The sequence below is a fragment of the Calypte anna genome, chromosome 2 (genome assembly GCF_003957555.1).
Source record: "Calypte anna isolate BGI_N300 chromosome 2, bCalAnn1_v1.p, whole genome shotgun sequence".
Lineage (NCBI taxonomy): Eukaryota > Metazoa > Chordata > Aves > Apodiformes > Trochilidae > Calypte > Calypte anna.
The window spans coordinates 130,990,247-131,004,418 of NC_044245.1; the positions used below are offsets into that span (position 1 = coordinate 130,990,247).

General features: G+C 35.6%; 1 protein-coding gene across 1 annotated transcript in view; it reads right to left on the reverse strand.

Moving 5' to 3' along the window:
• The window catches only part of UBR5 (ubiquitin protein ligase E3 component n-recognin 5), a 78,870-nt gene that overhangs the window by 27,152 nt on the left and 37,546 nt on the right, over nt 1–14,172 (reverse strand). Inside the window, 10 exon segments of the mRNA XM_030444117.1 lie at nt 1,387–1,513; nt 4,837–5,047; nt 6,088–6,285; nt 6,916–7,070; nt 7,275–7,386; nt 7,479–7,622; nt 10,080–10,192; nt 12,136–12,245; nt 12,940–13,124; nt 13,909–14,026. Coding sequence (XP_030299977.1) covers nt 1,387–1,513; nt 4,837–5,047; nt 6,088–6,285; nt 6,916–7,070; nt 7,275–7,386; nt 7,479–7,622; nt 10,080–10,192; nt 12,136–12,245; nt 12,940–13,124; nt 13,909–14,026 — 1,473 coding nt within the window.

The following is a 14,172-nucleotide window of genomic DNA, read 5'->3' on the forward strand; positions in this document are numbered from 1 at the left end:
TATAATCAGAACATTTTAAAGCAGAATCTTATACTGAGAAAGGAAACTGAACTCTTCTTTATCTCCATTTTTCTCCAGCATAAAGAAGAATTAACAAAGAGGTATTTTTCATTCTTCTATTCTATTTTGTTGCAACAAAATACAATGACCTTGGAAGGAGAATCAGCCAGCAATGCATTCAGACAGCTCTCAGCCCAGAACACATCTCCAGTCACAACAGCACTGCCTCTTGCAGAAAGCAGTAGCTGACAGGCATTATTACCACTATTTAGCACTGCTTTTACCACAAACTCATTGCTCAGTGTTAAGTTTGTGCAAAGATTTCTTCTTGTTGGTGCCATTTTTCAAAATCTAACTGCAAGAAGAGGTTAATGAAAGAATAAAAATGTGGCTGGAAAAAAATTTTAAAGGAGTTAAAAAACTGAGGAAAACAATTTCAAGAAATTCTGTATCATCTTCCTAGAGGTGAGGGTGGTAGGAATAAGAAGCCAAGGAATCTGGTGTGATACAAAGAGGTACAAACATAAAGGTGGCTTTGATGTTTTTTTTGTTTTAAAAAACACACTTCCTCATGAATAATGCTCGTACTGAATGCATGAGGGAAGCTTTAACCCTTACCTTTATCCCCCACATAAAAAAGATCACTGTGATAAGGACTGTAGCTTGGGAAGGATAAAGACACTATTCCATGACAATTGTTTCAACTATAGAGCCAAGTTAGAAGAAAACAATACTATGCTCTCATACAAAGTGCTCTGAACTAAGACTCAGTACAGATGCTGTCAAATTCCCTTGATGGGAGCACCACCCAGTTAACATCATGAAAAGATGATCATACATGTCCTCAGAAATCAGGATTCTGTCAGGATCAGAAACCTATCTTTTAGACCCACCTCAATACAAAAGACTCCCACTTATTGCTGAGGATAAAAAGAATTAGGTTCTTCCCCACCAGTGTTTCCTTGATCTCAGCATTATTTATCTGCAAAAGTGAGAACCCCTTGCAGAAATTATCCTAAAAGAATGAGTCTGGGCACTATCCTAGTACTTTCATGATACTTAATTTTCCTTAGCAAAAAACACTACAGTTTATTCACAAATTCTCTTTTCCCACAAGGAGAAGCATTTTCATTTAATAACCAAGAAGACAATGCCCCAACCTCAGAAAACAGAATTAGTTTAGAAATATCCCACCATAACTTTTCACACAAGAAAAGACTTCAAAACAACCCACTGGAGCTCTGGTTTGGTGCTTGAAGAAGTGAAATCTGACCTTAAATGACAGAGTCCACTCTTAAACTAGACTGACAAGGAATTCATAAGAGAATGGTAATTAATATGGAAATTGGCACAGAGAAAACAACAAGAAAGTATTGGTCATGTTACCTTCTGCTGCTTGATGATCCTGCCCGATTTCCTGGGCCATTACTTGACACAACAGAGATTGCATTTGCAATAGCTTCCACAGCTGAGAGCCTTTCAGCAAAGGTGTTCCTCTCGGAGCGCTCTGCTTCTGAAAGATTAAGACAAGTGTTAGTGCCAGAACTTCACCTGAGAAAATGATAAGGAAGGAGTATAAAGTATGAAATGCCTCTAATCATAAAATGTTCCCTGAATAATTTTTTTTTTTTTTTAAGATTTAGAGGGAGAGAGTAAGTTCATATAGAAATTTTTATTTTGGACAAGCTCAACCATGATCTGGACTGGGTTTGGCTTCTAAAAGGCCAGCAAGGAAGGCACCAAGTCAAGGCACCAAAATTCCAGAACAAGCTTTTAATTTTCAGTAGCATCAAGGCACAAGGACCTATCACATAGCTGATTTCAGACACTTGCTAAATCAAGGCTTCAAAAGTAATGACAACCAAATAAACCCAAAACATCACAGGCACACAGACACCACTCCCACCTTCACAATGAACAGCTATGAACAACAATGCAAAGTTGTAGGCTTTTAAGATAGACATGCTACCTTATGAACATGCTTAGGAAAACTAACTGTGATGAGTACAATAAGGCAGCTCAATCAGTTTACCTCAGAAAGAATACACATTTCTTCTAAAATGGAAAACCCTAAGCATCATAGCACCTAAAGGTTCCAGTCATCATGAGGACTGAACTGTGCCAGGTGCAACACAGAATATAAAAAATTGCCTGGTTGTCAGTTACAGTACAACTTGAATGAAAGACCTAACGTAGATTTATTTATCTGCAAAATAAATACCCAGATAAATCAGTAAAGTCAGCTGTGCATCATTTGCAGAGAGTAACAGTCATTGCTTTTTTAGGAGTTACTGACAAAGATCACACAGTCACTGCAGAGCAAACTATGAATCACTACAGCCATTGATCCAGAAAACTGAAAAATAAACCACTTTCAGCATGATACAGGCCAGGAGAAAGGCAATTTTCCTTTCAACTGAGTGGAAGACAGTTTTTGGTGCAAACTGAAAGGAAAAGGTTTTAGTATTTAGTTAGTACTCCTTTTTTGAGACCCCCTCAACTGTAAATGCCCTTGACTCTACAAGTAATATGTTGTTCTGTTGACTAATTAAATCTGTCCCAGTTCCCTGGAAAACTCAATTTGTAGGTGTTCAGTAAAAAAGTTATCTGAAGTTATCTGAAGTTTAGTATTGTAACTCTTCACTGATTTTACATGCTTTGAACGATTCTTTTAAACCTGTCTTTTCCATGATCATTTCCATTGGTCAAGCTAAGGAGCTAGAAAAAATCACAGAGAAACAGAGCAGCCTTCCCCCAGCTTTGTAGGTTTGGGGCCATTTTCCCTGCAACTCCTTTACTCAGCACTGTAGGAGAGAGTGCAAAACTAGGCACAGGATCAAATAAATAATAAAAAAAAAGCTTATCACAGCCCTCAATATTCCCTTTCTGGTACTTAAAAAGGAATCTATATGAAGAAGAGTGAGGGATTTCAGGCAGATACTAGCTGAGAAGTGGTAGTATGTTCTGTAATTGCTAAGGAACCATCATATTTGGAACTGAAGCCTTTACTCCTGAATCAAATTTAATTTACAGGTTAGTAGCTGGCTTTATAACTTAGAGACAGTAACAGTAGTCACCACTGCCCTCCAGATGATGCACAGAAAATAAGCTTATCCCAATTGTCATCACTAACAGTTACAGAGGAAGGTGAATGTGATTTGAATCTAAAAATATGAATTCTTTTAAATATGATTTTTGTGAGAGGAAAGATAGAGGCAGAGGGGTGTTAAAAGTCTATCAGGTTCATATTTTTCATTTTTCAGAAAGTTACTTCCAAATGAGGTTACTGAAAGAAAGTCAAGGTTGCAAAGACAAGCACTCAGATTAAGAAAAGTCAGATTAAGTTTGCCCATGCATCCTTATTTCATCTTACTTGGGTGCTTATAATAAAACAATCTTCTGTTACACAGTTCATTTGGTTTGGTTTAGGTTGGGGTATTTTTGGATTGGGTTGTTTCTCCTTCCCTCCCACAACAAGACCCCTGCCTCAATCAGTGCACAGGATGGACGACACTGAAGATGAAGGGCTGCAGGATGAGCAAGCTGTTCATGCCTTGCTTGCTGCACCATTTGGGAGGCGTGTAGCAAGGCAGCAACAGCTTGGTAAGGACAGGGGGAAGCACTGTCTTGTATTTCATGCTACTGATCGTTACTCTGGAGAACTGGAACCTACTTCTGCCACATCTAAGCACACATCACAGAACTTTGTGAAACAAGTTTTTACAGATGATCGTGATACATTTTACTCATTTCTGGACACCTAGAAGGTGCCTTATACACAGAAATAATAAACATTCACAGAACAACTAAAACTACTATTAATCCAGCTCTAGAATATTCTGAAGTAACAGCTACTCAAAAAAAAGAGATTAGGCCCTCAGCATCGTAAACAAAACCCTGAAAAATTAATCACTTTGCATACAGAAAAACTTTAAACTGTAATACCTTCAAGAGATGAGCTGCAGTATTATCCCCATTTTATTAACAGGGATATGAGGAACAATTAAGGTCTGTAAGTGACTAAAATTCAATGACAGCACCATACAAAAATCCCGCAAGGAATTTCATTCCTTATTCAGTGCAAGGTTTGTATGGAGTGCAATAAGAAAGGAATGGGGCCACACACTGAATGATGAGGATAAAAAGAAATATTGAATAGCTACCCATTCGGTGAGCACCGTCCATCTTGTGCACTGAATGAGGTAGTCCTGTGGAAAAAATAGTATGACGGTGTAATTAAAGACCATTTCACAATGAATACCCATGAAGAGCACATGGGTAACCTTATTTTTGGCATTTCCTAATTTTTGAGTGCTTGACTTAGCAACCTTGTTCTGCTACATACTTTTTACATAAGTATTTCATAGATATTTTTAAATGGTGTGAGTAACTGGCATTAACAGAAGGGTCTTTCTTTCACCTTTCTTAATACATGTCATCTGCAAGTAGCCTTTCTTATTGGAGGCATTAAAATATACTATAAAACTTGAAAAATATTAAGTATTGTTTCTCTAAAAAGTTTACTAGTGATATAATGGGGATATGAGTCATATCAAGGTGGAAAAGCACTTCTCATGTAAAATTAACATGTGGATGTGAAACACTTGTCTTTTACAATCAATAAAAACAGCTTAGTATTCTTAACTACTGAATTCTTATAAATGGCTACCAGAGTAATAAAAATGTTATCTCAGCACCTCTGAAAGGCTAGGACACATTTCAGGTGCTAAATTTGAAGATACACATCTATGGAGAATGCAGCCTTTATTTCAAATGTTCTTGAAAATGCACAGAAAGTTTATTTTCAAAGTATTTTCATCATATTGTTGAGCTCACCCTCTTCCTCTTTAGTTTCTTTGTTGCTGGTTGGAAAGCACACTGAGACACAAGCGTGCAGAATGTTGCGGTTTCCATCACATCTATGGCCAAGGAAAGTCTGCAGCACCTGGGGATTCTGATCCAAGACAACTGCTTGTTCAAGATTCATCAGGTATTGTCTGCAAGCCTCGTAGTCACATCGGAGGATGTGCTGCATTAATGTTTGTTTCTGTACTCAAAAGAATGCAATATTTTAACAATTTAAAATACAAAAGGCAGACAGAAGAGCCTCCTACATATTTCTAGTTTTCTGTTTTGGAAATTAATAGGAAGGTCTAAATCTAGAGATTAAGAGAAACTGTTGAGAATACACATCACCTCAATTACAGCACTGTGAAAGACATTCAGGCACAGACAAGTTAAAGGAAAGGAGAGGCTTAACCAGCAGAAGCCATTGGGCTCACAAAAACATGCCTCTGGCTTCACAGATGGGTTCTTGAAACAGATTACTGCTATTTGATGGAACCTGGGAGAAGTACAGGTGAAAAAACTCAGGAGTCTACTAGCTCCTATATATTTGTTTTAAACACGTGAAACATAGACTGAGAAGCAAATGAACAGAAGCTGTTGAAGGTCTGGAAGGCGCCACCCCCAATATAACAAGGTTTCCCACAGTGATGGAAAACTCCACTGTGAAATCAGTCTCAGTCTAACAGCTGTGGCAGCACAGCACCCAGCAGATCTAACTAAAGTGAACCAAATGACTGACAGATTTATAGAAGTAAGATATATAAATTCACAGCAGAACTATTCAAGCAGCACCACAGATGACTATGGAACTCTACAAGTGATTCAAGTGAAAAAAATTTTGCTCGACTCAATTTCCTGGTGTATGGTCCAAATACAAGATTAAAAAAAATAAACTACATTCATAAGAAAATAAGTTTTTTGACCCCTCAGAAAACCTCTGCACCCATAAAACAAATAAAATTGGGTCCTGGTAGATATATTTTAAAAGTAACCTAAAAAGTACCTAAAACAAGATTACCATTTAAGCCTGATAAAGAACCATGCAACCCCAAGATTGATATTTGATTTTACTATGTCAATTTATTTGTGCTTTCATTTTTCTAAGAGAACATTCCATTGAAATTAATCTTTGAAACAGTGACAATACAAATCACTATCTAAAATGAAGCAGCTTTAAGCATAGCTTTAAAACCAAACCAAAAAAAAGCACACAGTTCTGTAGTAAAGAAAACATTTTACCTCAACAGCCATAATGATAATAGCAGCTTTCTTCTTAATGGTCGAGTTAGCAGGAAGATTTGTTAAGGAATGAACACCCATTCCAAGACTACTGATAGGTGGAAGATCAAGCCAGTCAGGGTCTCGTATCCCACCCATACAATCTTTTGCCATTGGATAGATTGTACCATTTCCATCTCTAAGAATAATAGGAGATTCCTACAATTGGGATAAAAGTTCTCGTTAAGTCTCCAGAATTTATGGATATTATCCTTTCCAAATGGTGCTTACCTGCCAATAATGACAACAGTTTACCTAAAATTCTCATTTGTGCCACTTTCTCCTCTCATTAGAACTGGCACAGCATGTATGATTCCCCTTCTCAAATGCCTGAAATGTGCTTTACATAGCAAATAATATTAAAAGGTTCTTTTTTAATGATATAGGTTCATTGAAACATACAGTACCTATAGTTTTAGCTTACTTAATTCTCCAGTGAAAGTTGAACATATTGAAACAAAGCATTCAAATTCAGTTCCTTTGCAAAAATGTCTCCTTCCCCTATCCTAAGAGAATATAGTGTGTTTGTAGAAGTTACTAAATTTTTTCTCAGCCTTCTTCATGGTTGTCAGCACTTTAAATCAAGATGTATAATCAGATGTTGGATGGTAGAAAGAGTTGCACATAACCTCACTACATATTTTTTAATATCAAATACAGATTAGTATTTTTTTCTGTTAACATTTCTATTCATTCTCCAGAGCAGATTTTAATCAGACACAATTTATTCACAGATGACGGAAAGTGAAGTGCAGTGAGGGGAAATGATTAAGATGCAAAACCACAAACCTGTCCAGCTGTAAAAATAGCAACACTTCTCTCATTCTGACCCAGGAATGCAATGCTGCTGGTAGGGAAATTATTTTCCTGTTCAGCCTTTCCTGTGGCAAGGTCAAATATGCAGTATCGAACCCAGTTCCCAGTTTTCAGAACAGCATGAACTCCTTCAAGGATACATGGAGAAAAAAGTTAATGTCTCTTACTAATGGCATCCAGTACAAGAACTCCTAACTAAAGCACTTTCAAGGACTTACTAGTATCAATGGAAACAACTGATTAAGTTAGTTTAACAGTAGTTGTTTTCCATCAGGAGGAGACAGTTATTGTAAGGATCCAACAGAGTATCTTACAGGCTAAGTCCTACTTACCTTTTGAATCCACATTTACTGCTAGGATCTCTGCTTTTTCAGGAATACAGAGTTTTTTAGGTGTCCTCTGAAAACAGTCAGGAACTTTAGGAGTTCCACCAGTTTTTACAACCTGAAAACATATGTAAAATTTTAAAATGCTATTAAGTGCACAGTGCTAACACTTCAAAACACTGTTTCTTTTAATATTTCACAAAAATATACCTGCAGTTCATCTATTCTGAGTAGCCTACAATCTTGGAGAAGAGAAGAAGGATCAGGATCTGAATTAGAACTGCTCTGACAGTTTGCATTACTGGAGGTTCCTGGAAATTTCACAGCAACGTAAGCACCATCCACTTTTAGCACCTACAGGCAGAAAACATTGCAGTTTTACCAAAAGCTTTGAAGAGAAACTGTTTACATTGATTTGCTTCAAAATAATGCACACTTTAAGTAAAAACATGTAAGTTTAAAATAACCAGTGATAAAATCCTCTTTGTCATTAGCCTTGTTGTTGTGCTAACATTACTGAAATATTAAAAACTTGGATTTCTTAATGACTTCTTTAGTATCCTGAATCAAATCAAAGGTCCTTCCATTTCAGCATCCTATGTCCAACAGGAACAAACAATAACAGACAAGTGAAGCTTCTACTGATACTTTTCCTGATATCTTTCCAGCTTCTATCTACTGTAAATAGAAGGAAAAATTAATATTTAATAACCTACATAGACCTTTCTCTTCTTAATTTGTCCATTCACTTTTGGAAGAAAACAGTATTCTTATGGAAATGAGTTCCAAACACAACCAAATAGTCTAATTAAAAAACACCTACACAGGCTTTTTTTTGTTTGTTTTCCCCCCCATATAAGAATTTTATAGCCTCTGTTGCAGAATCTTAGTTCTCATTCCTCAAGATGTGTTGGCTTACAGGTTTATTATCTGTTCTTTAGACTTAATAATAAAGTTCTCCAGTCAGTCCCTTACAACTGAAGGATACAGACAAGTCTATCCAGACACACTTCATGCATCTTTGTATTCCTCTGCCCTCCAAGGAAATAGAAACTTCTACCTCACACTGACAGAGTAATTTTTGAGACATTAAGCCTCTCTAAAGAGTTGCTGACATGCATATCTAATCAGAATTGTCAAAATAGGTTTCCTCGATACTGAAACTTCTTATGCTATCACAAACAGCAAGGCCTCTTGAGTTTCTGGTTGAGACAGTAATTTTTTCAAAAGGAAAACAAAGCTAAGAGGAAAGGGGAACAGGGGGAAGGATAGACAATATTCTAACTTTAAGTAGAATTAAGATCTCAGTCTTGGTCAAAATTACATGCAAGTAATTGTCAATCTTGATTAGGCCCTAATTTCATAAGTTTCTACATAGAAAGTTCTTACAAAGCAATATTAAAGATCTGGATGTAATCAAATTCATTTAAAATGTCCCTGACAATAAAGAACACCTTTTGAATTTTCAAGATACTGCAGGTAATAAAAATCCAGCCATTTCCATGTTTTCTCACAGTATCTCTTCCTAGGTGCAGCCTATCAAGCATACTAGACAAAATAACCTATTGACAAATATGAAAGTATTAGCATATTTTTGAATTTTGAATATTATTATGGATAGAATCAGAGCACTTGTTCCCCATACAAGTAAACATCAGTCTAGCAGCACCCTTTCTAGTTCTAAATAGTAGAGCCTCACCAATGGCTGCAAGAATACTATGCAAAAATGTCACAAATCAGATCAAGTCAAAAGATTAATGAACATTAACTCTGATCTAGACAGACCTCTATTGAAACTTGAAAGACAACACTTCTCGTTGGAAGGATTCAACCTCAGATGGAACTCAAACCAGAGAGTTAAAGCAGCTCTTATTACTCCTGAATCATTACACAAGGTGGGATTTTTTGCCTTACCTATCAGTAAGTTTAGTGCAATGCATAACATGTTCTGGTCAAAAAACATCTGACAAATTACCAGGGCTTTCTCCAACATTCACAGGCTTCATGCCCATGCAGTTTACTCAATGACTGCCCTTCAAGAGAACCTAAGTGTAGCTCCTTGGACACCAAGCTTTGTAACATCAATTACTTCAACTCAAAACAGTGCTTCAAAGACTTTCCAATTTTCTGAAACACCAAAGACAACAAACTCCCAGGCTACATAGGAATGGTATGTTCTCACACAAGATGGTCATGCCACTGAGGCCATCCATATCAATATAAGAAAAAGTGACTTCTCAGAAACTCATGCATTAAAAGGCCATGGAAGACCAGATGAGGGTATATTTGGGTGGACTCTGAAAGGGCAGGACTTCTTAAGCCATGAAATCTTAAGAGCACAAACCCACATAATTAGGTTTTTGCAGTCTAAACCACTGTACACATTTAAAAATTATTTATGGGCATTATATATTTATTCACCCTAACATTATGCTGATGTTAGGAAGCTGAACTAGAAGCCAGTTAAAACAGGTGTAACTCTTCACAATCTCACCAGACAGCTGAGAGCCATTGCACAAGTCATGAAAAGCAATCTTTTGGATAAAACCACATCTGCTTTTCCATATTATGGTTCAATTTCAAGTACCAGAATGTTATTTTTAGGATTCATCATGTTCTCTTCACAACACATTCATTCTATTACCATTATTGTGTTATGGATAAATAAAAATGCACCAAAAACCATGCTAGCCAGAAACATTTTCAAGTATCCCCCCAAATATTATTTTTTACCACTTTGCTTATCTAAAAGGAAAAAACGATTTATCTCTCTCTCCCCAGAGATAGTAGGACAGTGTATTTTAGACAAACCTTGCCAACAGGAACATTCTTAACGTCCTCCACAAACACAACTTCCCTCAGAGACCACTGTTCTTCATTAACTTTCTCCTCCTCTTTTGGGGCAGGAGTAGACCGTCGCCGCTCTGATACAGAAAAGTAATTACATTAAAAAAAAAGACTTGAAATACTTCATGAAGGCATCAAAATGCAATGTGTAGTAAACACCAAACCTTTCTCACCCAGAAGTATTAACAATGGTCAAATCTAGAAAGAGAGGCTAACAAGAATCTGAATTTAAAACCACCTAAATAAAAATGTTAACACTATACCATCCCACTTCCACGTTTTTCTATGGCATTTGCACTAACAAATCCTATCTGATTAAGAAAGTAAATTTTAAGCACTTTTAAGCAAAATTATAATACAATAAATTGTTTAGGCAGGGCTCAGATATTCATGCTCTAAGTGACAAAGCTGACATTGTAAGCTTGTTCATAAACCCTTCATTCAGTCCTGCTACAGACTGTAATGCTTTAAGATCACCTTCAGGAAGTCTGCTTGTCCACTACATATGGATTTATTGGTGAACATCTAGAAGAGTAGCAAATGAGGCAGAAAATAGCTATTCAGGCTAATAGCAATTGCAATACAGTTAGATTTGCTGCAAAGATATTATCTGAACATTATCTGTAATACACTCAGGATCTAAATTTAATATGTAACATGTCTAAAACAGCCCCGGCAAAAACTTCAGATCTCCTGAATTGATTGTTGAGTACAATTAATATTACCAGCATGTTTAAAGTAAGAAGCAGAGAATTTCTAATATGCTCATTGTGGAAATAAATTCAATGCTATTTCAGAATTCCAAGCAAACTTGCAGTTAAGTGAAAAATTACAGGTGAAAGAATTGCAAAACAGAAGAAATCAGCAGCAAAAGATTCTACCAGTGAAATTAACTAGTACTGCAGATATGAGCATACAAGATTCTCAGTCACTGAATGAGCCCATTTGACTCTCTGGGTGAATGCAGTATGTGAATAATTAGAAGAAACATGAGCAGAGATAAGATTTCTTCAAGTTATGGCATTGAAATCAAGCCTGTGTAAACACCTGGGTTTAAACAAAGAAAAAAGCTTGAGAGGTCAGTTACATGAATTCTAATGAATTTTAAGTACAAACTGTAATACAAAACTTCTCTGATTAGCTTTGTTAGTAAACTATGTCTGCTTTAAGATGTCATAGATAACAAAGTACTAGTGTATGTACTGAAATTCACCTGCAAGGCAAGCTATGCAAGAACAGCTTATCTTAAAAGAATTTAAAAAAAAAAAAAAAAAAAAAAAAAAAAAAAAAAAAAAGAAAAAAAGAAGGAAAAAAAAAGAAAAAAGAAAAAAAAAAGAAGAAAAAAAAAAAGAAATAAAAGAAGAAAAAAAAAAAGAAGAAGAAGGAAAAAAGAAAAAAAAAAAAGAAGAAAAAAAAAGAAAAAAAAAGAAGAAAAAAAAAAAGAAGAAGGAAAAAGAAAAAAAAAAAGAAGAAAAAAAAAGAAAAAAAAGAAGAAAAAAAAAGAAGAAGAAGGAAAAAAGAAAAAAAAAAAAGAAGAAAAAAAAAAAGAAAAAAAAGAAGAAAAAAAAAAGAAGAAGAAGGAAAAAAAAAAAAGAAGAAAAAAAAAAGAAAAAAAAGAAGAAAAAAAAAAAAGAAGAAGGAAAAAAAAAAAAAAAAAAAAAAAAAAAGAAGTCCAACTTCTGGGCTGTAAAGAAACTCACTATCACAGTGCAATTAAACATAAACAACTTTATTTTTAGACTTCCTCTTTAGCAGCTCCTGAAGGTAACTTTTGATTCTGAGAATCAATGCTTGCTTAGATACCCCTTACATCAAGTAGTCACTGCTTATACATTTAAATTTAATACTGACAATTCACTGATTATCTAGTCTATTATAAAAGCCTTAGCAGATACTGTAGGTCAGACTGAAAGCCCAAAAACCATCCTAAAATTAATGCAGGTGTTCACAGAACTGTCTTTTATGAAGCCTTCTTATCTACACAAATATTTTAGGTTACTACAGTATACCCATTACTTACTATATGGCATTGATGCACTGCTTGCTATTGAAGATGCATCACTACAGGTGGAAGCTGGGGATGGTGGAGGACCCATCTCAGTTTTCACTGGCTCCTGTTTGCTTTCAGGTCTAGAAGTAAAGGTGTTACTTAGAATGAAGAAAGAAAATCTGAAATGTTTTCCATGACAATGGACAAAGTGCTGGTATGTCCCAGTCATGTTCCTTTAGTAATACTTCAATGAAATAACTCCATACTAGTGACCATCATCTTAACTGGCAAAGTTATATATCTAATGGAAATGATGCTATGCTGCTTAATCAGGGATTACCTTTATAATATTTACTGAGCATAGATAAAATACTACAGAAAATAGTAGTCCTTGTGTGTCCTTGGACACACTTCATTTGAAGACAGGAAGAATTATTAGTTTTATACTAATAGTTTTATTCCAGTAACCTGGAACTCTAGAACTGCTGAACTTCTTCAAGCTTTTATTAAAACTGTTTAAATCTGTTTTAAGAAGCATTTAAATGGCAACTGTCAACCTAATTATTTTTATTTTTTTCAACTATGGAGAAGCCCTGCCATGAAGGGCCTGAAAACAGCTAGTTCCTTCTACATTTTGCATTTCTATAATAGTTTCACATAACTGAGACACCTTTCTGCACATTCAGCAGTTTACAAAGAAAGCCAGAATCTTGTAAAGAAGGCAAAAATTTCAAATGGATAAAAACCTGAGGTTCCTTCTTTCCTATTTTTAATCACCAATTCAAGAGACTACCAAAGAAAAGCTCTGTGTGTATGTGTGTTCTCAACACTTACTTTGCCTCAGTAGTTTTGCTAGCTTTCTCCATGTTTTTCAAGCTCTCAGGTGACCGAAGCTGAAATCGACAGCTATCGTTCATGTTCCAAACAGATTCCATTAACACTCCCACTTTAGGAATTCCAGCACTGATTGAAAAAGCAACTGCTCCAGCATGATACAGGGGGTTATTTCTTAAACACACCTACAGACAAAAATATTTATTTCTATGAGAACAATACATTATACTGAGGGAAATTATATATGCATGCATTCTCTTGGTGATAAATGTAGTAGCAAAAAAACCAAACCAAACCAGTTTACAGTTTATGTAACTACATGATGAAAAGTTAGCACAATGTACTCTGCACTTTGCTGAGAAAAAGAAGAGGGTGCACTGCAATTCACAGCAGAAGGTAAAAGCTTTAGCAGTGCAGCTTTAAAATATATAATATTTAGATGTTCAACCACAGTAGGAACAATTCATCCCAGAGTTTATTAGAATGGATCTGGAATCAAAAGAAATGCATTACCTGGGAAGGAGCTGTTTTGCCTCATACTAGTTCTAGCACTAAATCACAAAAAGAATTCTATGGTTCTATACCAGCCATTAACTTCTTTGTTAAAAGCTTCATACCAAAAGCCTCTCATCACATAAATAAACCAAACTCATACTTAACCCAAAGTGCTGATACTTAAAACACCAGATCATTTGCAAAAGTATATGCTCTACTGATAAACACATTTCTATACTTGCTTCCTCTCACAATACAGGGTCAGTAGATAAGTTAAAACAGAAGTACTTCGTATGAATACAGCTTGTTCCTCTGTGTTTACAGCAATAATCATACTTGAAAAAACAGTAACAACACTAACAGGACATGCTTTTGTGTATAGAGAGAATAGAACCTAACTTGTTTTAGGTTTTTTAAGAGCAGGTTGTAAGGATATAGCACTGTAAAAACATCATTTGTGATGGCTGCACTTGCCTGGGTTCCAACAGTAATGTTTGGCATAGAGGAAATACCAGCACTAGACTTCGGCTTTTTATTTTTTGCTCTGGCCTTTTCTAGCATTTTCTTCCTTTGGCTAAAAGGAACAACACCCCTGTGGAAAAACACGTATTATTTTTTAGAAACACTATTAAATACATTGTGTTTAACTCCAAACACTTTATTCCACCTCCACAATGTAGTCACAATCAAACACAAATATCTGTGCCACCTTATCCAAAATCCCAATGCTGCTGAAAT